This window comes from Bombus impatiens, unplaced genomic scaffold (genome assembly GCF_000188095.3).
Source record: "Bombus impatiens unplaced genomic scaffold, BIMP_2.2 scf_0027, whole genome shotgun sequence".
NCBI lineage: Eukaryota > Metazoa > Arthropoda > Insecta > Hymenoptera > Apidae > Bombus > Bombus impatiens.
In genome coordinates, this window is record NT_176446.1 from 884598 (window position 1) to 911745 (window position 27148).

The 27148-nt window shown below is 38.2% G+C and overlaps 1 protein-coding gene across 3 annotated transcripts; it reads left to right on the forward strand.

Moving 5' to 3' along the window:
- Positions 1-2368: 2368 nt before the first annotated feature.
- LOC100745642 (guanine nucleotide-binding protein G(I)/G(S)/G(T) subunit beta-1) lies at positions 2369-26563 on the forward strand. 3 transcript variants are annotated; one of them, XM_003484969.4, is made up of 7 exons: positions 2369-2878; positions 13731-14227; positions 16215-16360; positions 16451-16744; positions 17037-17238; positions 17408-17624; positions 17940-26563. In XM_003484969.4, exons 2-7 carry the CDS (start codon positions 14171-14173, stop codon positions 18044-18046), a joined length of 1023 nt encoding a protein of 340 aa, XP_003485017.1. In that variant the 5' UTR covers positions 2369-2878; positions 13731-14170; the 3' UTR covers positions 18047-26563. The 3 variants fall into 3 exon arrangements, with proteins under 3 accessions (XP_003485017.1, XP_033177318.1, XP_024223967.1); XM_033321427.1 differs by lacking the exon at positions 2369-2878 and adding an exon at positions 3182-3327; XM_024368199.2 differs by lacking the exon at positions 2369-2878 and adding an exon at positions 11830-12415.
- Positions 26564-27148: the final 585 nt, after the last annotated feature.

Genomic DNA, 27148 nt, shown 5'->3' on the forward strand with positions numbered 1-27148 from the left:
TTAGGGGGGTCGTACGCGGCGCCTGCGTCGTCGGGCTGTCCCCACCAACGTCACTCACCACCCGATTACACCGCCCTATCATATCCCCTCGCCGAGCTAGTGATAATATTGATAAGGTCCTGCGTCTCTTTCTCCACCGTATTGTCCTCGTTCTGTTGGAATCCGGTCAGATGTACACTCAGGAAGGGATGTCACTGGATAATGTGGATTCTTCCGAAAGAACGGGTCAAATTGTTTCTTTGATTATTGCACTAGTTACGTAGCACTTGTGAAACTTATGAACGTTATTATTAAATGAAAACAGAGTTCTACTTCTATCTATACATTCATAAATCCCTAAGTTTTGTCTTTGGATTGTTTCATTTAAAAATTGAGAAAAACAATTAAGAAAAGTACGGTTTTTGTGCGTATAGTAGTTTCTCTAAGAGATTCTGTATGTTAAACCCTAGTAATTACGCCCAAATATCACGCTAAAGAAAAAGATTATACAAGAACACTCGTAATACTTACAGGAGCACCATTTTTATATTTATATTACATTATATATTATATTGTACGCGATTTTTCTAAGCCATCTTGCATACTAAATCTTAATAATTACTCTTAAATAATATACTAAAAGGATTATAAAATGACGAAAGCAATATTTTTATGTTTGTAATAATGTTTTTGAAACAACCTGTATCTTCAATCCTAACAATTATTCCCATATATTGAGCTAACGAAAAATTTCATTTGTATTCGTATATACTATATCGTGTAATATTTCAATAATCATTTGTTTACATAGTTTTTAAACATTTGTAGATATACGTTTGTCGTGACGATTTTATTGTCCATTTTATGTACATATCTTAGTTCGTGCGCTTTGCCGGTCGATATAACTACACACATTGTCTCTTTCTGTTTAACCATCAGCAAGCTTTGATGCAGCTCACATTCAAACAGGAGGTTAATTATAGATCGTTCTGAACCATCGCGTTGTAACAAACTAATACACAGTTGTAATTTAAATATCTCAACAAGAAGCACTTACCCTTTTCATATCATGGTGACAACTCTGGATAATTTAGCGATGAGTGGACAGCAACGTCTAGAATGTCGAGATAACAAGCTTCTGGGCAAAGATCTCATCGTCAATGTCCATTCCACCAAACCAGCTTCTTCTTCTTTATCCTGGTACAGACAGTTATTAACATTTATATGAAGAATCGAACTCATAATCAGTTTTATCTTTCGACTAACGTTATTTAAGAATACTCGATGAATATCGATATCGTCTATCGATAATATTATTTTAGTTTCGATTAGTTTGACATCTTTCGTTTAAAGGCAGCATCGTGAAGAAATCAAAGATTATCACAGGGTAAAACCAGAAAACTGTTACAAATTACAGTTAAAAAAACAAATATTAATTGTAATACTGATGATGCATGTAGTGAAATGATGCCTTGAATATATGAAATTCAATAAATACAAATACAAAATCAAAGAAAAGATACGTATGAATTTGGAAATCCAACTGCCGATATAATTGTTATACTGTTTTATCGACATAATTCTTACTATCCTAGTGAACAGATATTCGAAATTATATATATATACGTATGCATATATTTGCATAAATTATAGTCAATCTCTGTATCTCCTGTATATGTACATACGTAGTTCTAACATAGAAAAGCTTCATCCGAAATTAAAATCGAAGATATTCGAAGCGAATAAATATTCAAAGCATGTATCAACACGTACTTATATGAACCACAATTAATGTCTGTACTTCATTTAGTTCTAATATAACAAAGCTGCATATGAAGTTCAAATCGAAAAATGCTACTTGTTAGATGAATTACGCACGACTAATTATACACATATAAATCACATTGCTGGTAGACTATATACTAGAATACGTGTTAAATACTACATAACAAAACCATTCATTTTCTACTGTCACTAACAAAATGCTTATTTATTCAAATCAAAGTTCTAATAATTCCATCGCAAAATCAAATGACTGAATCAAACAACGTTTGTCGTTTCTATATCTAAGGGACGCCATAACTCACCTAACCGAACGTCTCCCTCCAATAATCTCTCCATCCAAATTTTCATACCAATCGCTATACCAATCCAAAAAAACACACTACTCATAACATGATAATTTTCCACAACTTCTATCTGTCAAATAAATTGATCCAAACTCTTTTTCCTTACAATTTCCTTTAATTTATGTGACTTCGTGTCGATGGCGCCAAACATACTCGATCGTCGTATTGCACGTTCGAAAATGGCGGTGCGCGGAGACGGCCGAAGAGGTCGCTCGTGACGCTCGGGTATTTTCGCGAACCGGCGACTTCGAGGTATACGGGGTCTACGAGAGTCGAAGCACGGAGCCCCGCCCTGCCGCCCGCCAGAGCCCTGAAGCAGCAGTAGCAGGAACAGCAGCTCCGCTCGCTTCGTACAGTTTTTATTCATGAAAATAACTCTCTGAACGTCGTATCATTCGCCTAGTCATAATATATCGCGGTACACGCTGTGGCCTGTTCCGTTCTTCGAGTTCAAGCAGTGACGGTTAACCTTAAAACGCAGTGGCGGTCGCGGTTGTGTCGCGAGACAGTAAATCGTAGTGAAACACAGACTCGTCTCGGTCGTTGAGGCTTCATCGCCTTAAGAGTGCGTTCGCTCTGTTTCTCGACGTGGTTCGAGACAGAGAGGTGTGAAAAGGAAAGTGCATAGTCATCGATGTGAGAAGCCGAAGCTAGGAAGAAGGCCCGCCGCAGCAGGAGGGAGAGAGCGAGAGGAGCTGTTCGTGGATACGAGAGGCCGATATATCGAGCCGGGAATTTAGGCAACCGTAGGCTCCGTTAGGGAGCTCCAGGTATAATAACGAACATTCTTTTTCGTAATAGTCTGTAATTTTACAATTTCTATGCAGCGATAATGGCATCCTAACGATGCAGCCCTGATTGTGGCCCTTCGACTCGATCGGAATAGCCAACATGGCGACCGCCTAGGCTACACTGTCAAATTTTCCTGTTCCGTCATCGCGGTTATTTTAACATCCACTACGTTCCTCTCGTCTGCTCGGTCGTCTGATATCTCGACGTTAGTGGGAATATCATTGGCTGACTGACGAGGAATTTCGGTAAATCCTGATTTAACGACTTCTCGACATCTGAGTCAATGCCGGCTCCCGCTGTAATGAGATTCTTCCTGCTTAAGTCGAAGCTTTTTCCTCGTTCGAGAATTTTCAACGGCGTAGAAGTATAACGGGAACGAAAGCTTGAACATCGAGCAGCCTACGATTACGCAAGCTAAATTACTGCTGTAAGAACTTTTGCTTGACTAACGATATCTGAGATTACCACAAATTTACATAGGGGATCAATAATCATTAATTCACACAGTACAAGCGTCAGTATTTCGTTATCTATTAATGCATGTATCGTATTTGTTATGAAACTAGCTTTTACATTTAAGCTATTGTATTACCATAGAATATTTCTTTATTTTATGAATTTTTTGTTATATAAACATGATAATTATTCGTGAACTGTTCGTGTATTTTTATCGGTAATTTGATTTGGTATAGGAAATAATGAAATAATTATCTACTATTCAGTGTAGGAAATATTGGTAAGATGGCGCGAAATTTAGTCAATGTGAAACGCCATTGTTGACACTTATTTAACTACGAAGCAGGCGTATTTGCGTTATCTTTTGATACAACAATAGCAGTAAACCGAATATTGCGTAACATTTGAGCACGAGTTTTTCACGAAAACAAACATAATTTACTTTAGTGTATATCTAGAACGCGTTACTTTTGCAAAAACGTGAATCCACGAAGTAAAAATAACACGACGCCGTCTTTATTCGTCGACTACACGTGTTCTCCAAAAATATGACACTTTCATCATCCAGTGCGTTTTCTAATTATTGCTCGAGGTTGAACATTAGACGTCCGGATGATTCTTGTGAATTTATATTTAGTTTCAAACGTTGCAATTATTACATTTACAATTTACGTACATCGTGAACAATAACCACTATACAACCAGTGATAATGTAATTACAGGCACCTGTTTTTAATTCGAGACTAACCTTGAAGCATGTCGCGTTTCTAAGAATCGTGAAAGCGATATTTACGTTAGCAGTCGTTTTCAAGGTGATCGATCTTAAAAGCGACTCGAACGAACAGAATCACACGCAATATATCTTCGTTATCGTCGCGTTCCTCATTCTCTTCTTTAACGTTTCTTTTTTCCTTTTTTATTATTTTTCTTACCATACTTTTCAGAGAGAGATTACGTTATTTCCATTCGAGCAATGAGTCACGTAAGAGAAACGAACGACAAAGGAAATGCAATCCGCTGGACGCATCGAAGACCTTGAATTATTGTCCAATAATTTCGTGCTACCCTTTTGCTATAACGCCCCGTATGGAAACGGAGCGATACCAGGCCAGGAATTTCGAACGCGTGAATTCCTCGCGACGTTCTTCTAATTGCTTCTGTTTCTAAAGCGAGGCGATAATTCGTTTGGTGTCTTTCTGTCGACTGGTATCAGTTTATCGGTCGAATTAACGTTGTTTGTCTCTTTGAACAAAGAACAGAGTCTAATTGCCTGAGTAATTTCTCGAGTGAGAAAAAGAGAAATGAGGGAGCGACAGAAGACTCGAAGGGAAACTGTTGATTTTCCCTGCACAAGCTTTGGATTGAACCTAGCGTTGACTCATATATTAACGAAGTAAGAGAAAGAAAAAAAAGGAGACGCGCAAGCCAGAGCAAAGACGGAGACTGCGTCGCGATTGGCCGACCAATTGCTGCACCAGAGCTATCTTAATCGTCTTTAATTGGTTCGAAATATAAAGTCGTCGCGGGTCTCGAAGACAAGTGGTGTCTTCGGTTCAATTGACAGCGTTCCAGTTGCGAGATACGACGTCGATCATATCTTTTATCGGTCTCTTGCACTCTCTATCAGGAAGAAATTATGTACGTTCAAGTGATTCACCAAGCCGGTAGATAACCACGGAAATCGTAGAAATGTAAACATTTACGATCGACGTCGATTACTGTATCACGATCAATAAGCTACGCGTGACGTTTCGTTCCAAGGAAACGTGTCTGACAAATTTAATCGTTGTAATTTTCCGAAGGATTTTATTTTCATTTTACGCACGAAGTTTAATGCACGGCAAACAATCTAAAACGCGGGGAAAATAACGCTTATCGTAACGTGCGCGTCAGCCAAAATCCTTAGCGAGATAATACAGCAAATACATATTATTGATACTGCGTGTATCTTTTTCAATAGTTACTAATTCTTTCGCTCATCTATCGAAATATCTTACGTGTTTTTTTCATTAACAAAAATGAATGTAAAGGTTAATAGTACTATATAGATGTAGCATATGTTATTCGCTTGAAAACAATTTCGGTGACGCTGTTGAAATAGGAAGGAAAGAGGGAGAGGGATAGGAAAGGAAGGGAGAGTGCGTTTCATCCAGGATCTGCTAATGGACTCGTCAGTAATGCTACCTAGCAGGTCTGTGGCTTGCTTGTTGGTTAGCAGTACAGTTGGTGGAAGAAACACAGTGAGGTCATAAAATCGGCGAGACGTTAAAGTCGATATAATGGGAGAAAAAGAACTCGAGATTTTCGTTTAGAATAGGCATACTTGTTAATTTACAATCTATTGTTTCTTTGTATGCAACACATTTAAGAAAAGACTGTACAACATGCAATATGGAATGTTTGTTACTTATGTATCTGCTCTATTACATTTTAAAAGTAAGTGAGATAGAACATCGATTAGGTCTGTTTCAACTAATAAATATTAGTTTATCAATGCGGTAGAGATAAGAACATTACACTTTACACTGTAATCCACTGTTTCGCTTAATATTCAGAAATGTTACATATCAGTGTTTAAGCCACTTTTGCTCCTTGAAGTTTAACGTGTTTTTACGTATAAGATTTAATGTTTTAATTCATTCCGTTTGACGTTTTAACTCACGACTTCTCTATATCGCTTGCATCAATTATACTTCAAAGAGAATTTTATATAGCGTAAAAGTATTTCTTTGACGGCAAGCGTAGAAAAGTTGTCACAAAATTTCTTTCATTATTTTATTACATAAAACAATATCCATTTGTAAATATTACAAACCAGGTGGAGATATCTAGTTCTTGAGTGTAGAAGGATTAACGATAAATGACATAGAATAAGTTATAATGTTGACAGAGAAATTCTATTATATATCTCTTTCATATGAAGCTGCATTCAGTCACAAATATTGAAAAACAGGCACGTAAGATATCTCGTTCATAGAGGCAAAGGGGTTAATGACGATCACGTTTCACAGGACGGTTAGTAGGTCGCCGAGTACTTAGTCAATGCGAAAGTAATGCCAATGACGTACACTACCAGCAAATTCCCTTCTTTCCTGGCACCCTCCAACCCCCTCCGACCTGAGTTCGTTGCGGGGTCACGTCCTGTTACGCGTTCCCCTCGTCCGCCATGAATTGTTCCTTCTTCTGTTCGCTCAGTGTACGAGGGTCAGTGGAAAACGAGCAGAGGAAGGGTTGCTGATTTTAAAAGCTCCGGCTAGAGTTTGTTAGTTCTAGGAATTCGACGATCATTAAATTTCTCCGAAGAACTTTCTTTTCAAGAGTGTCAGTAACAGATCATTAACGTGGTCACATTGCCGTAAATTAGTCAGAGGGTTCGTGAAAGGTAAGATTAGGGTTTGAATAAGATTTGAATAGATTTTTTTCAGGATAGATGAGTTTTAAGTGATAATAACCAGATTAGGGTGGACAAGCAAACGTAGCTGTCTTTACAACAGTCCAGTTTCCTTTGAACTGGTCCACAAGCCTTCTGGATTCTTGGATAATCCAAACATTCAAATGCCCGCTTTACTCTCCCTTCTTCTTCTGACGTCACTGTGATTCGTAAAAATAGCGAAACGATCTGTTTGCGGCTTAATTTCTTAACACGTATTTATATACATTTCTGTGATACCGTTTGCATCGTCGAAAGTTCTGTATTTCATTTCAGCACAAAAGAAGTACTTTCGTTTTTTTCTTTTTTTTTTTAATGTTATCAGTTTATCAAGACTTCGATCCAATATTGACCCAGAATTATTGTAATTCTAAGTGTATGTATAAATCAACCATTAAATCCCCAAGAGTAATATGTATACAACTTCTTCAAAAACAAGTCAATTAATACTAGATAAGAGATAATTATTTCTTTTTTTTTTCTTTTATAATGTATGCATGTAAATAACCATTGCGTGTTAAGTTTAATTATTCATAAAAGTATTCGATACAAACATGGATATTATGACTCATATTTCTGAAATATTATTAGTTTACTTAGATTATAGTGCAGTAATTTATAAACTACTAAATCCTCAAGTAATGTACAATTCAACTTCATTAGAAATGAATCGGTTTCTATAAGAAAAACAGATAATTGACGCTCTTTATATTTTTTAGGGTCATGTCTGAATTGAAAGAAAACTGAAGATATACACATATACCAGTATCCCTGAGAAAGTCAAACACTTACAAGCTCTACAACAAATTGACGAAAAATTTAATTAAACCAGAGTAAAGATCAAGATTAGAAGCGAGTGAAAAATCCTGACTCGAGGAATCCCATATTCAGGTTACTTTCTGACGTCACGGAACGCCTTCTGACGTCATTCACCTGCCGTAGCTTGTCCGCAACGTATCTTCCGTCCCATTTCATCTCATTCGAGTTTCGTCGGCCTTCTATGCTCTCCTCTCTTCTCTACAATGCTAATGTTTAGTCGTCTCTATAGCCTGTAAGTTACGAGAAATATACGAATTTAGGATAGCTGGTTGTTCCGTGGTCGAGTTTCAGCCGCAGGGATTCTCGATCCACTCGATCTCTTACAGACTTTCTCGCTACACACAGAGAGATCTACGCACACATATAAATTTGGGACGATGTTTTCCCTAAGAGAAGGCATCGATCGAACCACGTAACCCCCCCATCAGGTATCCCTTCTTCGTCTTTGTGGGGTTGGGTGTACTGGGGACGAACGACTGCTGGTTTCAAGGGTGATTTCTTTTATTAAAGTCAATCCACGTTTTACACTTCTCATGCGACGGTGGGATCGACAAAGTTGGGAAAACAGCATGTGTGCATAGAAGTGATTCTTGTAGTCTAGATTTAGATATATTAAAGTAGTTCTGAGCTGTTCGTAAACCGTAGATAATCGAACGCTTCTTCCATTCTTTCCTGTATAATAATTGGTGATAATAGCGAGGATACTACTTCCTTGGTAGTCGAGTTTTACTAAACGCTGTTCGTAACAATGGCTCGTTGAATGCTCTTAAACAGTGGCCGATGGGTAAGAATCGAATGTTTTAATAATTATGTTCGATTATAGTACGCGTCTGTTGGAAGTTTTTAAGGGGAAAAGCTAGGCGAAAGAAAACGAACAAGTGTTTCTCTTTGCGATACCGTTTGCAGATTGATTGATAGATCGATCGGCTTGCGTCACGGTTTATTTTAAACCAACGTGTTCTTTATGCACGTACTATTCTGAGATGCCGTGCCAAAAATTGAGGACTCGCGTGAAAAGTAATTCTCTGTTCACTTCTCGCGTTTAGGTAGTATACACAACGCGGCAGAAATCGGTGTGATTTTGTTGGAACGAATTATTCTTGTAATAGGTAGGTTCGTGAGAGCTCGAAGGGATTCGCGGCCTTTTGTTTTTCTGATCTCGTTGGTGAATTGATAAGAAGTTTATTAACGTGACTAAAAGCCAGCCACTTCTGCCTGGCTGCAAGCTGATCCTCCCCGGTTCTACGCGGTCGAAAAGTAGGTCGTGCTGATGTGAATTACAGTCATCAGCTGTAATACCACAATATCATTCCGTAGACACAGCCAGTTCCGCGGTAACGAAGCCTCTTTATCTAAGAATAGTTTGTAATTAATATCCTTAGTATCTGTTTCATCGTAACATTTCACACGTAACTGTACCATTCCTTGCAATTTCTCAATTACGCAACAGAAAGACTTTCTTTTAGTACTTTCCTTCACGAAGAGAATACTCTTTCTCTTGATGCAGTAAATATCGCATAGGATTTAATATACAACGAAAAATTTTTACATACGTAAAATATTATTAAATGTTGTGGTAGAAAACATATCTATAATGGTGTATGCTAGACTGAATGCTATAACGATCAGTTTCTATCAATAAATTCAAGATGCTGCAACAAGAATAGATACTGCAACAATATTGGTTTGTTCTTTTTATGAGTGATTCTTTTGATTATTTATTCTTTTCATCTTATTTGATTATTTATGTCTTTTATTAGGAAAAGTTTCATGTTCATGGGTTAACATGTATCGAGAATGGATAAAAAATGAATTAATTTGATGTTATATAAGTTATATCTATCTTTAAACCGTATGTCTGCAATGAATTTTTCCAAATGACATAAATTCGTTCTCTTTCTATCGTTATTTGCAAATGAAGAAAACGGGACGAATAAATATGTTAGAATTTAATATTTTAATATTTACAACGTAATATAAACGAAATAGTAAATCTAATTACATGCAATATGTTATACTACACTGTACTTTGTATGTTCGTCAGAATCGGCGGTTCTACAAAGGATGCCCGTTTTTTGTGTGGCTGCAAAACAGAGTCGACCCTCTGCTGTACGCCGCAGTACCGGGAAGGGCCTAATTTATGGCACCCTCAAGTATTTGTCGCTTTCACTTGCCGAGCCTCATGGTAACAGAAAACCATTCGAAACTCTCCATGCTTGTACAACCTTCTCCAAAATACTTAACAATTTATATAGGGTGTTTCTTTCTCTAGAAGTCGCAAAAAGAGGAGCCACCATTGACCTAATCATTGTATGTGTGCAGTGTGCATATATGAGAACTGAAAGTCAAAATGTAAAGTAAAAATAATTTCAAATTAGTCACTAGATTGGGAATATTTATACAAATTCCCATTTTTATAAAGGCAAGTAAAAGAGTAGAGTCTACGCAGAGATTTGTTTTACTTAACAAATAGTATAATAGATAATTAGATTTTGTATATTTTATGTACATTCTGTGCGTTTGTACACTTCTAAATTTACCATAAATGTATAAAAATCCGCAGTCTATCGATCACACATACACGGCGTAGACAATATGTATCATCTTTGATGTCGCAACAAATGTTCGATCAACGACTTCTTCTTTCGAGGCCTTTAGCGAGAGAATCATCCTGTATTTCACTCTCGCAGGAATAAGTGAGAACAACAAATGTATTATATGAAACAAACATTTCGTCTATGTGGAAATTTGCTGGCAGAAATGATTTTGGACGGGGAAGCACGACGAATAAGCAAACACAGGTTATGCTAGAAACAAAGCGTGTACGAGCACTCGTTGGAACGAACTCTTGGCAGGTGCAATTCCAACAAGCGTTCCAACGGCGATCGTCGACACACGTTGCACGCCCGCTTAAACCTTTCGTGGCTTCTGCCATTCTTTCTCGCCGTTTTCTAAAGACCGTTGGGCCGTGCCAGGGACTTCGTTCGAAGTACACACTTGGTGTGAGGTACTTGGCAGCCACGCTGTTGTATACAGCCGGAGACGAAAGCAGATGGGGAGAGAAAAGAGGGAGAGTTAGAGAGAGAAAAGGAGAGATCGTATTGGACGTTGACCCGCGTGGTTCAACTGTTGCTCCCATTCGCGCATCCGGGAACGCGTGTAGGAAGGCCTGGGGATCCCGATGATAGAAGTCTTCTGTTAGATAGGTCTACCAGCCCTCCCCTCCATCCAGTTGAATGCCTGGAGAATGACAAAGCCAGACGATTCGCGCGAATACTATAGATAGAGTATAGAGGAAAATGTTGGCTGCCTCCTCTTCCTTGATAAGGCAGATTAAGCAGAATGTAGGTCGAACATCGATGGACTTGAGATTTTTCTACACTTACTTAATCGAGACGCATTCTGGGTTATTAATTATACATTCTCACGATATTTGTTCTAGTTGCATGGAGATTATTAAAATGGCTCTCGTATAGCTATGCACACATAGCGCAGTTGCAACGTTGTAATTGCATAGACGTGTTCTGGTTTCACATAAGTTATTTAGACGTTGTTGTATGTTTTGTAGATAGTAGTCGACGCGTAATATCAGCCTCTTGAAGATTAATGGAATTTTGTAGCACTTGCCGTGCATCGCCGATGACGTTTCGAATTCAAGACAACACATCAAATTGCCTGCTATCTAATTTTTAACTCTCTATATACGACGGGACTTCCCTTACAAATCTTCGAAGATTTCTCTACTCTAAATTATTTTCTAATTCTCAACAATTCTGTAATACCAGCATCATATAGGAATCAAAATAAATAAGAAATTTCTTTACGATTTCTTACGATTCAGCGAATCCTCTGATAGCAAACTTATATGACTTCCTGAATATGTATATACTGGCGAACGCGTATTTCTTAAAATAGTTCCAGGGTTACCTGGAAGACCAAGATGACCAAATATTTAGCAACGTCGATTCTGTATATGTTTCCCAAGAAAATCAGTTCGCCAATCTCACCCTCTTTGAATCGATTATACCAAGTCGGGGATCGTGTTGAACAGCGATTTACACGATCCTCCGAGCATGCTACCGCCAACGGCAACCTGTCACACGGTCGACAATGGCGTCATGGCGACGCCGGTAGTCAGCCGGTACGCGGGCGCCGTGGCGCCAGCGTCGCTTATCCCTTCCCTCTGCTCGTTTCATCCGCCCAGGCGGTCTTCTCTCGAAACCACGTCCTCCCTGGGTGTGGTTCGAAACAGTGTCGAAGATTGTGTCCAGTTTACATCGTATCTTAACTCCTTCAGCTTTTATTCGTTAGAGTCTCGAGTATCGTTTCATTTCTTCTCTCTGAAATCATTCGGCAAGACACACCAGCGTTCGCGTGTGTACTCTTTATCTAGCGTACATAACGAAGAGGGAGAGGTTGAAGGGAGAAAAGGAGAGGGTGAAAGCTTACGAGAGAAAGAGACAGACTACAGTGGGGCGAGCCACGGCTGTTCATCGATTCGTCGCTACCACGGTTCTGTGAACGTGGCATGAAAAGAGAACCAGCACCACCAATGCGCGCATTTGACCGGTTCTCGTGCGTGTGCGTGCGTGTGCCCGGTTCTCACTAGGAAAAGTGCTTTTTCTTCCGGTTTTCACTCGGACGCTGGGCTCCTAACAGTTCCTGGCGTTCCGTCGACGGCGCAATCTGGCGGTAGACCACGGGTTCAGAGAGACCACCCTTTGCCCTCTGCACGAATCTTCCACGCAGAGAGGTTATGTTTGCTCGAGATTCATGACGCTCTGACAGGAGTGGAAGGTGGACGGAGCGGGTAAGTCGTGGCCCTTCTGCGTTTCTTTCCTCCAATTTCGCGTATATTATAGAAATCTGGCGAATATTTAAAAGTTGAAAGTAGATTTGTTCGAAGGAATTGGTTATAATAGGAAATTTTAATGGAATCGTTTTTTCGATTTATCAGAATATGGTATTATATTCTGAAAGCTTTGTTAGAGGGTGAAAGGATTTCTTATTTCTTCTTATAAGACTCGGTTTTTTTTTTAATTTTTTTCTTTCTTTTTCTAAAGACGTGTAGTATTATATTCCGTTTCGTGCTGTTTGATCATGCGCCGAACGATTCCATCAGTTCCGGAAAATGAGAACACCTTGCGTTGGATCGACAACCCTCGGGTTCCCCGGGTTGTGAGACCTTTTGGAGGTGAAGGACGCTCGTTGCCACGAAATTTCAATGTAGCTTAAAATATTAAGTTACTGGCGAGACTGGGGGTGAGACTGAATGAACAGTGTTGTATGGTATAAGTTGATGAAAAATTGGAGAAAATATGTTTAGAGTATTAAGGGTGGTCTCATCGTGGGAGAAGTTTGAATTATTAAACAGATTTACCAGAAGTTCGTAGGTTACTTTACTTCGAACGTAATCGGTTCGTTAGCTATAAATAGCACGCTAAAACACTGTTCTCGCATACACTTTACACGAACTATATTTTTATTTTTATTTTTTTTTTTTCTGGTGTTAAAAAAGATGTGGGAATTTCTATCGAAGTTAGAAAAATAAGAGTTGATTCTCGCTGATATTGAGAACACTATACTTTTTCATCCAACAATGGAAGATTAATGACGCTCCATTAATGCACAAACAAAGAAACATGTTGACCGTGACACGAATCTGCCAACGAATGTGGCAGGTTGGCTAAAAATAGAATAATAAAAATATAATAACCATTATACTATATCATAACCTTTCTGGTGGTGAAAAGTAAAAATTAATAGAATCTGTTTATAGAAATGTATTCTCTTATAGTTAGAATATATTCCATCTTCTATTTCTCATATACTTAAAGTATATCTTGTATTCAACTATGACTATATTATATCCTGTCATTTAAAGCTAAATTTTGTAAGATTTTTTATCCATCTAATTCTGCAAAAAATGAACTATTTCATATGTTGAGCAATTCATTTTGAAACTACCATTATGTGGACTACCTCTTCATGTAATAAACATGATACAATATATTGTTCAATTCATTAAATTTATAAAAATCCGTACTGTCAAGTTATTGAATCTAAAAGGAAGAAATAACTTGGGAAAGAGTTATTACTAATAATTTGTGTGATTCTGATTTCAGGGGTGGCAACGATCTCGCTAGGAGGTGTCGAAGCTGGCGCGTGGGGCGGGAGAGTCAGCGGTGGTCTGGCTCTGGTTCTGGTGGTAGCGGCGGAAACGGAAGCCGCGACAGCAACAGATCAGAGAGAAGGCCTGGAAAAGGCTGGTGCAGCCCCCTCAAGGAGAAAATTCGATCGTCTTCTAGTTCTTCTTTCTACCCTTCCCGTTCTTGGTGGTGGTGTACTTGACGATATTCATCGGTCATCAAAAGAAACGTCGGCGGCGTGACACTGGGCCCCAACCACCTTCGAGCGAGAAGGCGCACGAAATAGGATTAATCCGTTCCTAAAAAATCATATTTTAGGAATCACATTCGTCGGAGGTGTTCCGCCTCCTCCTCGAGAAACACCCTTTTCCACCCTTAACGGGTAATCACGTTTATCGCATCATTAGACAGGCATCATGAGTGAAGTTGAAACCCTTCGTCAGGAGGCTGACAAGCTGAAAAATGCCATTCGAGTAAGTCCATTTGTTATTCTGTATTTCATTGAACATCGACAATTAGCTTCATTCACGTGTAATGTAAAGTCGTGCAAAAAGATTTCTTCTAGGTAATTGTGGAAAGTGAAGTCAATTTCTGGAACAAAAGGGAATGTTAATTGTCTAAGTAATTCACCAGTAATTACAGCTTTCAACGTGGGTGAATTACTTGTTACTCTGTAGAATAGTAGTAGGTATTCTGTAAAATGGAGTACTTAGAGAGAACAATTGTAGATTTAGGTAGCTGCTATGAAATGATTATAACGAATGTAATTCGTATTGCTGGCCACAACTGGTTTCGTTTGATGATGTTAACTAAGCGCACGTACTTGGTATGGAATTTCATATCTCCACCGTTTCCTGTCAATGAATTATCTGAAAACCGTAAGAGATAGTGACTTAGCGATAGTATTGGGCGGTAGTCTTCGTTTAACTGGAATACTTAACGTTTTACACAATTATGGATCTCCGTTGATTCACCAATAATCTAGTTAGATTACTATTGGATAGTTCGTAGTTGAAATTCATGTAGCACTTTGTGCGTTCTCCTTGTTTGCCGGCAATCTTTAAAACATCGAGAACAAAGCAACAGTTCTACATGCAACAGCGGTGTATTGTCTTAACAGAAAAAAAGTCTAGGGCGTCTCTCGGCTCGAAGTGCACTTGGCATTAAACAATCGGCCCCTATTCTCCCCTAACGAGCCAGTAATTTTTTAGGTTTTGTTGTACTTGACCCCAGGGGATTGAAACAAAATCACAATTGTTTATTAAAACAATACTACCCTTCCGTGTCTTGTTCCTTTTCTTTATACAATTTATTTAGCTCCATATCTGCATTTTTTGGAGTAAAAACAATTATTAATGTTTGCCAATTTTTCAGAATCAATATTGAATATCATCGTAAAGTATAAAAACACTATTAGAAGATAGTTATCTCAAAACAAACCACAGGAAATCTAAACTCCCCATTCGTATCACTAATTTACATTCAAAATTTCATCCCCAATCTAACTTTAAAAATTTGTTCTCAAAGATAAATAATTGTCCAGTGCTTCGAGTGATCGATCGTCCTAGATCACGGTGTAAGAATCGGCTTGAGTTAGAAGTTGTTGCCGTTTGAAAAATACTCGTCGATGCCAATCGGTGGATTCTCCACTTGTATGGTGGTGGAAACGTGAAACTCATTGTCAGAGGTGGTAGTAGTGTAGCGTGTGGTGGTGGTAGGGCGCGGCATAACCGTCGCTTCACTCTGATCAATACGCCACCGTTCCTTCTCTCTCTTACTCGATCTGCCTTTCTCTCTTTTCCTCTTACCCGCTTACTCACGTTCTATCTTGTTCCTTCTCGCCACCTGTTTCTCTCTTTCACCCTTCTCCGGTGCGTGCGTGAAATTACACGCATCGCCAGGCGAGCGCCCATAATAAATAGACTGTACGTTCTTAAATACCCTCGTAACAGTATTTCAATAATTTATACACATCGCGACTACCCTTTCACTATTCGTCGACCCTTAATTGAACAGTCGAGAGTAATTCGATGTGAGCTTCGAGTACCGAGAACGCTGCATATAGTCATTTTCTTATGTCAGCGCGAAACAATGTTAATTAGGATACTTAAACCGAGCTGTGAATACGGTCTAGTCTTCCGTCGTTAAATGCATTGTCGTCGTCTTTTCACTCGTTTGGGAAGACCAGTTTCAAGAGTTTAGAACTCTAAAATTTATTTAAGAGTTAGCGATTTTGTTTATGGAATACATGTAATTTATAGAACGCCATAAATTAACCATTTGGCGCATCCGATTGTGACATCTGATCTTTCAATATAGTCAAAACGAAATATTTTCACGTGAAATTTTTAATTCGTGTTCATTACAAACTGCGTTTTAAGTATAAACTTTATTTCACTAAGTTGTATGTAAAATAATAGCTATATTAAGTTTCATGTGTTATTTATATTTGTTTTTCAGGATGCTAGGAAAGCAGCATGCGATACGACGTTGGTACAGGCCACGTCGGGCATGGAGCCTATCGGCCGGATACAGATGCGCACAAGACGCACACTTCGCGGTCACTTAGCCAAGATTTATGCGATGCACTGGGGAAGTGATTCGAGGTATAATTCTGTATGAACAACGATTTTCAATCAATTTTTCTTGTAATTAAATATGAAAGAGAAACTACAGTCGTTCCATTTGATTGACAGAAACTTAGTGTCAGCGTCGCAGGATGGAAAACTAATCGTGTGGGATAGCTACACCACGAACAAAGTTCACGCGATCCCTTTACGCTCTTCGTGGGTAATGACCTGTGCGTACGCACCATCAGGTAGTTTCGTGGCCTGCGGTGGGCTGGATAACATTTGTTCCATCTATAGTCTTAAAACTAGGGAAGGCAATGTAAGAGTTAGCAGAGAACTCCCAGGTCACACTGGGTATTTGTCCTGTTGTCGATTTTATGACGACAGTCAAATTGTCACTAGTTCTGGTGATATGACATGGTAAGGAACATTTATTTTTATTTTCTATGATATTCCATTGATCTGTTCCTAACTTGCATCACCTGCATAACAATATACTACCACACGTGAATTAAAATGTGTTACTTTCTTCTATTTAGGAAGATATCCTGAGAACGAAATCATAAAGAGAATTGTGAACGTGCAATAAAAATATATCCTATCCTATCCATCCCCTCCCTTCTAGTTTTTGGTTTCTTCCTTCTGAATGGTAATTATATAACCTAGAAAAATGTTTCGACTGCGTCGCAATGTTATGTTGTTTTTAAATTAGTGCCCTGTGGGACATAGAAACTGGTCAACAGTGTACCTCCTTTATTGGTCACACGGGCGATGTAATGTCCTTATCCTTGGCTCCAGACACGCGCACATTCGTATCTGGTGCGTGTGATGCCAGTGCAAAATTGTGGGACATTCGCGAAGGATCTTGTAAGCAAACTTTCCCGGGTCATGAGAGCGACATAAATGCTGTTACGGTAAGAGCTTAATCTGCTCAATTTTCTAGCTAATTTTATCTTATCTTATTTATCTTACTTGTAGTGTTGTGAAACTGCTGGAAGTTTCTATTAGAAAAACTAGTTTTGTCATAAAGGAAAATTTTAAAAGATCTATGGTTCTTAATGTGAATTATTTTATTATATTCAGTTCTTCCCGAATGGATACGCCTTCGCGACGGGTTCTGATGACGCCACGTGCAGACTTTTCGACATTAGGGCAGATCAAGAACTGGCGATGTATAGTCACGACAATATTATCTGTGGTATCACCAGTGTAGCGTTCAGCAAGAGCGGTAGATTATTACTGGCCGGTTACGACGATTTCAACTGCAATGTTTGGGATTCTATGAAAGCGGAACGAGCTGGTACGTACTCATTATAGATTGTCAGGATTGCCTTCAGAAGAGAAGAGAAATTTTATATTAAGCCCTTCTCTTTAATTTAATTCTTCTTTAGTTGTTCCTATTTTGATTGCCGAAATGGCACTAATTAGAATTATTTTATATCATGTAGCGCAAACTCACTATAAATTTAGTAATTTTATGATATCAAATTATTCGACCAAAATCCTTTTCTCTTTCAAATGCAGATCATAAAACATTGTTGTAAGCATATGTTACATAGAAGAATCGAATCTATAGAAGTAGGATGTTTTGAGACATTCTATTTTTATTTTACAGGAATTCTCGCTGGTCATGATAATCGCGTATCTTGCCTCGGTGTTACGGAAGATGGTATGGCCGTCGGGACGGGTTCATGGGACTCGTTTTTGCGTATTTGGAACTAACTTGGGGTTCATCCCAAGACGTTTCTCAACAGAACCAACTGCAAATCAGCATACAGTATAAGCATTAAATATCACCACTTGGCCACCGAAGTCGGCGTGTCTGTGTCCTCAACGGAGGAGAATTACTCCCCAAGTTCACCGGAGTTGACGTTGATTAGAAAGTTTGGACATCCGCTAGACAACAGCAGTAGAAAGACCCACGGCAATAGCGGCAGTAGCGGCAGCGAATTTAAGAACGTTTTGGGTTGTGGTGGTAAAAAGGACTACCGGAGACGCGTCGTCGATTTAACCTGGCGACGTGGCAAGGTCGGGGATAAAATCACTCGTGAATATCAGCGCTTCTAGTATATGAGTATACCGTTTATTCGATATACTTTAACGTACGAATGATGATGATGATGATGATGATGATAATTGAGAAAGAAGCGTGGCGAAAGGAAGAACGACAGAACGGAGAGGAGCACCAAGGCTGACAGCCATATCTCTCCGATGTCGTGCGCGTTACTTCCTTTTTCTCCTCCCCTTTCTCAAGGACTACTTGACGAACCTTCGAAGAGAACGTGCTGTTGATTATATATCTTGATAGCGTCTCCTCGAAGATCTTCCCAAATTCAAAGGTTGAAACAAGAATCGATTTCCGAGACAACATCCCTCGTCCAGAGGTCTACGTTGTTGGAAGCGTTTTATTATGAATAAGAAAAAAAGAAAAAAAAGTGGTTCCGAGCGTTCACTGCCGATGAAGCGCCGACATGGCTGCTCCGGCGGTTGATTTTACATTTCTTTTCGACACGCACGAAGCAAGTCGTACCAGGCGAGAACACGATGTGAAAAGAACGAAAAAAAAAAGTATGGTCGCTCGTGCACGACACAAAAGCAAACATGATCATCAAAACTATATATACATATATATATTATATATATACGTATGTCGACGAGCAACCAAGATTACGATAATCTCGCATATTGCATTCAACCTACACGCACACCGTACGCACGTGTATTAATACGTACATAGAAAACTACATACATACATTTGCACACAAAACGCGAAGTACCGCAAACAAAAGGCATCTGCTATTAAGTACATAGTGGGTCATCCACGAGCCTCGACATATAAGTCACTATCTCTGATCATGTTTTCTCTCTTTCTTCCGTTTTCTCCTCTTTCTTTTTACGTTTCAAATTTCAATTCTCCTTTGTCGTGGATTTCCTATCCTTAAAAGGGATGGCTAGTTAAAGAAAATGGGAAAAAAATGATTCACGAAGATTGCATCGTTTCTTGTGACCATAATCGCCGAGTTTGCATTAATATCTGTAATTTTTATAGATTTATCCTTATTTATTTTGTATAGATCTTATATGGAGACCATCTTATATACGTTCTTGTGTCTTTTTCTTTTTTCATTTTTTGTTTGAAAAACTGAGTGAATGTTCGAGTTACGGAGATTGTTAGAGAGTGAACGAGTTCAGAAGTAAGAATGAGTGAAAGGTCTCGAAGGCGCGGCCCGTTGCGAATCAAAACAAGAATCTGCATAAAAATCTGATTAAAAATTCTACGGTAATTCCTATGTTGTTTCTTCAGCTTACCTTTCATCGAAATCTGGTTCGTCGCGTATGAAAGGGTATGCTGCTGAACGAAAAAACGATCGACAACGCGAGATAATAAAATGAACAAAATAAAATGTACTTTGCCTCGCCGCGGATTTAATGCACGCTCGCGAGGGACCAGCATGAAGTATGAAGAGAAAGAATATTTAAATGTAACGTGTAATCGTTTAGTTTATAGCCTATCCTCTGTTTCTCCAGTTAGAAAACAGCGAGACCGAGAAGAGTTCCTTCTAACTCTCATCAAAGCAGAACCCTACACCTTTCTCTATTATGTCGGTCCAGAACCGAAGAATCCTCGAAAGTGCAAGGAAACACGTATTCTCCGACGAAACAGTCGTCCTAGAAGTTCCTTTGAAATAGGACCCAAAGAATCACGGATCGAAGCTACGGACCGCAAAACCAAACTCTCTCTCACCCTCGCCGTCCTTTTCGTTTTTTCTCTTCTTCTGTTTCTTCTGAGAAGATTTTTATCGTTTCCATCAACCACTTTGTACGATTGTGTTTTTAATTATTATTCTTCGACTTTCTCCCCTCCATCGTCTCCTCCCTCTCATCTCCTATCTTTTTTTTTTAATCGCTGTCACCTGTTGTGTTCCTTCCATTGTCATCTATTCTCTGTCCTGTTTTTGTCGAAGAAACTAGATGTTTAAACTGTGTATGCATTTAAAGTAATAATATTAATGATAATGTTTAATATTAATATTAATAATGATTGTAATTTATAATTATTAATATTTAATATATAAGTATCTAAGAAGATAACGATGAATCTACTTGTTCAGTACCGCAGGATTACGGTCCAATCGCTTTCCGGTGACCACGCTGTCACATCTATTTCTTTTTAATCGGATTTATTATTTTCATGTAATATTGTTTTTTTCCTATATTTTATTGCATTCTTATTTGCATTTAATATTCTGGTGATCAGCAAGGACGTTATACAACATGTACGACTTATTACGATCTTAGTGGTTTAATGTAAATTGCTTTGAATATATTTTAACCACTGTTGGTTCCTGTTGAGATCACCAACTGTTAAAGAAAAATGACTGAGTGAGTCAGTAAGGGAAGCGTGGCTTCCGGAACGCGAAAACCAGCAATTGTTTTCCTAACAGAACAAGTATGTAATCTGATTTAAAAAAAAAAAAAGAAAAAAAACTGTTAAAGGAACTATCAAGAAGTCTTTAAGGAGTTTCTAAAGACGTTATTCTATTATTGCGTTACAAGCAGATAAACGAGAAATACTTTTCCTGAACGATAACATTTATAATCGGTTTTTTGATATCACTCTTCTCGACTAATCGCGCTTATGTCACACGCCTCCATATCTTCTAGCGACCAATTAGGCAAAAAATAACAAGATATAACATAAAAAATCTTTTCTCCGCGCCAATACGAAATGAAGGCCTTCTTCCTTCGATTTTTACGATAGTTTGACATTTAAAATTTCAAAACAAAAACAGATATTTTCTTCTTCTGAAAAGAACAGAGACCTTAGTTGTCTGCGTAGAGCATTGCAACGGTGTTCAAAATGAAGGAAGAAGGGTACTTAAATATTTAAAAAGAAAAAGAGTTATAAAACGGAAAAAAAAAAAATAATGGAAACACAAGATCTGTGCTTTTTGTATTTCGTAATTCCGTGGCCTCTCGGAGAAGGCTTCTCGTTTTTGTATTTCGAAGCCTCGAGCCACTGAAGCAATATGGTTTCTTATTCTTTGTACGAATACAAAAAATATATATATAATATATATTATATTATATATATATTATATTATATATATATTATACTATATATATATAATATATATATATACTATCGACGAGTAGTCATACAAAATTAACGATTTATTAAGTCTCTAGTCATAGTAACGACAAACGCAAGAATAAACCAATTAGAAAAAGGAAAAAACGTGAAAGAAAACGCAGAGGTTTGTGTAAGTGGAGCAGTTTGTTATTCATTTCGTTCTTTTCTTTACTATTCCCGTTGGTAGGTCTCCTTGTCCGCGGACAAGGATGCGAGTGCTGGTTTTGAATCGTTTAGTTAATCGAATGCATAGGGGAACCGTGATAATATATCGGATCGATTGTGACATCAGGAACAACAGCATGAGAAAGCAAGTGAAGGAATAGATTTTTTTTCTGAAGTCATAATAAGGTGAATAAAAGTACTTGGAAAAAATGAAACGTGGCGTTTTGGTTATTTTTTTACCGCTCGTTTTCTTTTTCTTCGCCATCATCCCGACCTCTCGTAAATAATTTTTCTCATTCGACGTTTCTCGCCTATTTTCTTTTCTTTTAATTTCTCGTTCGTTCGATCGATGAGAGTCTCCGGCGAATACTTTTGGGTCCTATTTCAACGTGAAAAAGCGGCGAAACACACGATGAGAAACGAAGGAAAAGGAAGAGGTGGAAAAACTAGTGGAACTCATTTTAGTAAATCCTTTTACGATGGACGATAAGAAGCCATTAGCAATACTGCCTCTTTCGAATTACGAGCGAATATAAAGTACGATATATATAAATATAATATATAGTGCGTGTATATTATGTACAAAAGAACGCTTAAATAACGCGTGATACGCTGTTTTAAGTGAACGAAACGCCAGGACATAGCCAAAGAATGCGGAAAGAAAAGTGGCGGCAGCTGATGGGAAACGGAAGTGAGTTTGCCAAGAGGTGAATGGAAAAAGCCGGAAATATATTCAAAAAGGAAGGTATATACATTCATCCAGAAAGTTACAAAAAGATAACTAAGAGGAAGGATGTCTTCGTTGTTAAATGATAGATAGTTACAAGGATTTCTCTCATCACTTTTTATATAACGATAATAACAACAATAAAATAATAATAAATTATTATCGACGGCTAGACTAGCTCTCATTTGAGTAATCATCCTTCGTGAACGACGTTTTCACGAGGCACGAAGTCGGCGTTTCCCGCGTTTTTATCGTCTTTAAGAACGTAGGGGAAAATAGACCTTGTTCTTCGCCCAACAAAGAAAAAGCGACTAAGGTAGATTTTTCGTGGACTCGACAGAGAGATCCTTGTTCTTGTCGTAACGCGTTTCGAGCCTCGTGGGTGCCCCTGTCAATCGTCATCGTCATCAATACGATACGTCATAAGAAAGAATCGTTTTCATAAATGTAAGAAGAAGGAGAGGCGAATGAAGAAATTACGGAAGAACCTTCGTTGCACGAAGAGGATTTTCATATGAAAAATCTGTGTGTTTTTGAGGATGGATGCAACTCAAAAAATCCATGTATCAGAGTGTGACAAGAATCGGTATCAGGTGAAAAGTTCGTGGGTGGAAGATGGCTGTCCTTGAAACGGTTCTTTGAAAGTCGAACATTCCGGAGGCATTCGCGCTATCCATTAAGTAGCTAATCAAGTTTAGAAGAAAAAAAAAATAAAAAACGTGCGACGTAGTGTGTTTATTCAGAAACTGCAGTTAAGGAATATTGCCTGATGAATGTTTCTCGTACACGTAGCTATCGCCATAGCTGTATCTGTATACCGCCTCGAAGTTTTTTCAATATAGAGAAAAGAGAATTGTGCGTAGAAATCCAAAGAGACATCACAATCGCGAATCGACCAAAAACCGCATTCGACATCGAGAGCGAACCTGGCGTGATTTCTATGCGAGACTGAAGTCATCAAAGACTCCTGTTAAGATTCCTCTTTTACGTTCTTTTTTCGTTCTTCTCCTCCCATGCCGCGTGTACACGCAAAACGTAGCGTAACATCTCTGTAATCCATCAAATATACAAAACGCATACCGCTGGCATATACACACCTACACACTAAATATACACATGTACACATATGTTCACGTTGCATTCTATTCATTCGATGATCTGTACATAGTGTGTTCGAGAAATCGATCGCGAAATTTCTCAAGGAACGTGCACCAGCGAGAAACACCACTCCCACGATGAACGATCGATTGTTATAATTCATTGTAGCGCGTCGCAAAAGTGATTCCCCGACCGTCGCAGAGGGGAAAAAGCTTTGGAATTTTCGCCTTGAATTAGTTATGAGATAATTAGCGTGCTCGTTGAGCGAAGATTCGTTTCATTCTTTTTCCCTCTGGACACGGTCGGACGAAATGGGATCGTCGCCAAATTTAATATCAAACTCCGAATCGATTTTTTCTATTACTTCATCCGAGAGTCTCGCTCCGCGAGATTCTCTCCTGAGCCACGCGAGATGAAGAATATTAAATTTGAAGACGAGACGGATGAAAAAAGAAAAAAAAGAAATAAAAACCATCGGCGGGCCAAGAAACAAGCATTATGCATCCTATTAGTCAGATCCATTTCTATTGATACTGTTGCGAATAGTCTTACATTGTTTATCTTAAGATTTTAACACTGTTTACAAGATAACGTTTTTCATAATAATTGTTCTCGTATCTCTTTTGTAGACATTCTACGACGAGTACACTTTGTATGACAATTTCGTTCGAGACCCTCGCGGGAGAACAAGCGACTACGCATTTTCACTTCGGTTTCCGATGCGAGATTTTACCATGGGCTCACGAATATACGAGAATTACGAAAGAACAGGGCCAAAGAAATAGCTGAAACACACACAGATAGAAAGCACAAGAAAAATTCGATCACTTCGAATTTACTTTCTTAATTTATTACAAGCTTTAGACACTCGCATATATATATATATTATATATACATATATATTTCGTACATATGTAAATGTATGACGATTTTTACTATTTTATTTTTCTTTTATTTTTTCCATGTACAAATTGGTTGCTTCGCACAATGAGATGCCATCAGTTTTATCGGGATTCTTCAGATTTCTCTTCCTCTTGACAATATTTTACAAGCTTCGTATGAAATTTGTCTTGGAGACGGATTTTCTTTACCGATTCTCCGTAACATTTGAGACAAATATCCTTTCGAGAATCTGACGATTTTTATCTACTTCGGCACGTCGCGAGTCGTACACGTAGCACGGCGTAAGTTTCCTTTTTCTGCTATAGTCGATCGAATTTGCAATCACGCCGATCCATTCTGTCAAATGTTATTATATTGCTGATAACAATTGAAACGTTTGCAACGAAATGAAGGCAGTTGCAGAAAGGAAAGTAGAACAAGTCAGGTCTGTTTGAATAAAAGTAAATAATTTGTTGTCTTGTAGCTTGTTAAATTCCGTTACAAATCATTTTTAAGCGATTTTTGTTGGTTTATTCGGAATTACAAGAAAGTAAAACTGCCTTCTCATACGATTCGCTATCATCCTCATGAATAAATATTTTGCCCACCAGTAGCGTTAGCCTGATTAAAAAATTTCTTTTCGCGCTACTTTGAAATCTTTCGTCAAATATTATCGTCGAATTTCTTAATGGTTTAATCTTCAGTACAAAATATCTTAAATCATCGTTTGATTTACGATTACAAATATACTTAGCGTTTTGCGATCAATCACGATGCATCGGTTCATCTTACATATCTTCGCGGAGCATTTATATTTTGATAACGTTATTTCTGGAACATTTCGTTGAACGTTTCGCATGCAGTGACGCGAAGACACCAACGCACGATGACAATCCTCTTTAAAGAGAAAACAAAAGTAACGATTGTAGTGTAAAGACGAGTAGCATTCACGAGAGTCGCGAGAAAGATCGTTACACTTGGAACAGTGTACAAACCGTTTAAATTATAGTAGTTGGAAGCGATATACTGTGATTATGAAATTAGCCAGTTTACAATTCTCTTCTATTCATTTTAAATCAGTTGAAACGAAAGGATAAATTGTTCCTTAATAGGATTTCAAACGTGTCGTACTTGGTTCCTTATCGCGTTAAGGTACAAAGATATTATAACACAACATGCGAAAAATGAAAGTTGTGTTGCTGTCATACTTACGAGACGTATCTTAAACAGCTTGGAAAGAACAACTGTTATAACGCGTTTTTAATTTATCACATTCATCGTTGTATTACAAACGATGGTACAAATTAATCTCAAATATTACTATATCGTATCTATCTACTATATATTTACATTATGGAAAACGGAGTGACACGCGAAGAAGACTCGTCTGAAATTAGGGATCAAGAGTACGCGAAGAATCAACGGGTTCGACGTTATTTTTCTCGGACTAGAATACAAAGAAGACTGATAAGCGTTCGAACGAGAGGAGTTCGAAATTTGTTCGCCAGCTGTTCCTTTATCGAAACTCGATTAGAAAACTCGTAGCAAAAGCTACCCTTTTTGAACTTTCGTATGTAATGATACGTTTTAATGGTTACAACATTGTAGAAATAGTATCATGAAAAATGAAACTGAACAAATCAAAATTTGTTCTAGAGAACAACCATACTAATTGTACACGAGGAAAGTTCAAATTAATTTCATAAATTTAATAGTTGTAAAAATAACTTTTATTGTTGTCCCACAAATTCATGTTTTAAACAAACACGATTCCTCTATGAAATAATTACGGATACATTTACGACAAATTTTATTTAACAATTTTATTGAAGAAAATTCAGATGTATCGAACAGAAATTCAAATGCTAGAATTTATTGAAAAAGAATGTACGCAGACGAGGGTGATTTTTGTTACGAGTTCTTCGTTTCTTCACGACGCGATTGCAAATTCGTCGTATCTGTCGTGTTCTCGGCGGACTACGCGATGAGTCCGCGCAATTTACGTTTTCATTCGATCGCGCTGTACGATTTTAAATATATCCAGCATAGAGAAAGGAAAAAACAAAAGTGGATCGCCCATTTTCTCTCACGAAGTCGCCGTTATCAAGCTTCTGAATCGCAAAAACGAGGATAGAAAAATTCTCAAGGGAAGAGAAAGGGAGTTCAGAGCGACGAGCTTCTCGAAAACTTTTTTCAATAATAACCCGAGGAAACTCTTTAATACTAAACAAAACAAAAAAACAAGTATAGACGTTAAGGTACTCTCTTTCTGTAACGTAACGTAAGCCGTAAACGTGTAAGGGCTGTCATGCATTAAAATAATGAATTAAACTGCGACAGGAATAACAGCAACCTACACTATAACAATACGATAGTAAGCAAAAGTAAACCCAAAGAGACGTATACACGACGTGGCCAGGAAGAGTCGTTCGATGATCCCAAAAGAGAAATAAGATAATATTTGATCTGTATCTTTACGATCTCTATTTAATCGATATTCGTCGATACACGAATAGATCTGTCTTTTTTTTCTCAAGTAAAATCTCTGTTTCAGGTCTCTGGTCGTCGAAAACCACTTCCTCGGCACTCGGTATAGTTCAGAAAAATAACTTACAATTAGGGAGCAACCGAATGCGTGCGTGTGTGAAAGCGAAAAAAGAGAACACGGTACGAAGAGATTTTACGAATTACGTATGAGAACGTTTGATTTCGTCTGGTCGCGTGAGAAAATGATCGATACGAGAGTGGTAGAATGAGTGGGAGAGTTTGAGACGGGGAAAATGGACATTTATAAATCTATTATTGTAATAATTATAGA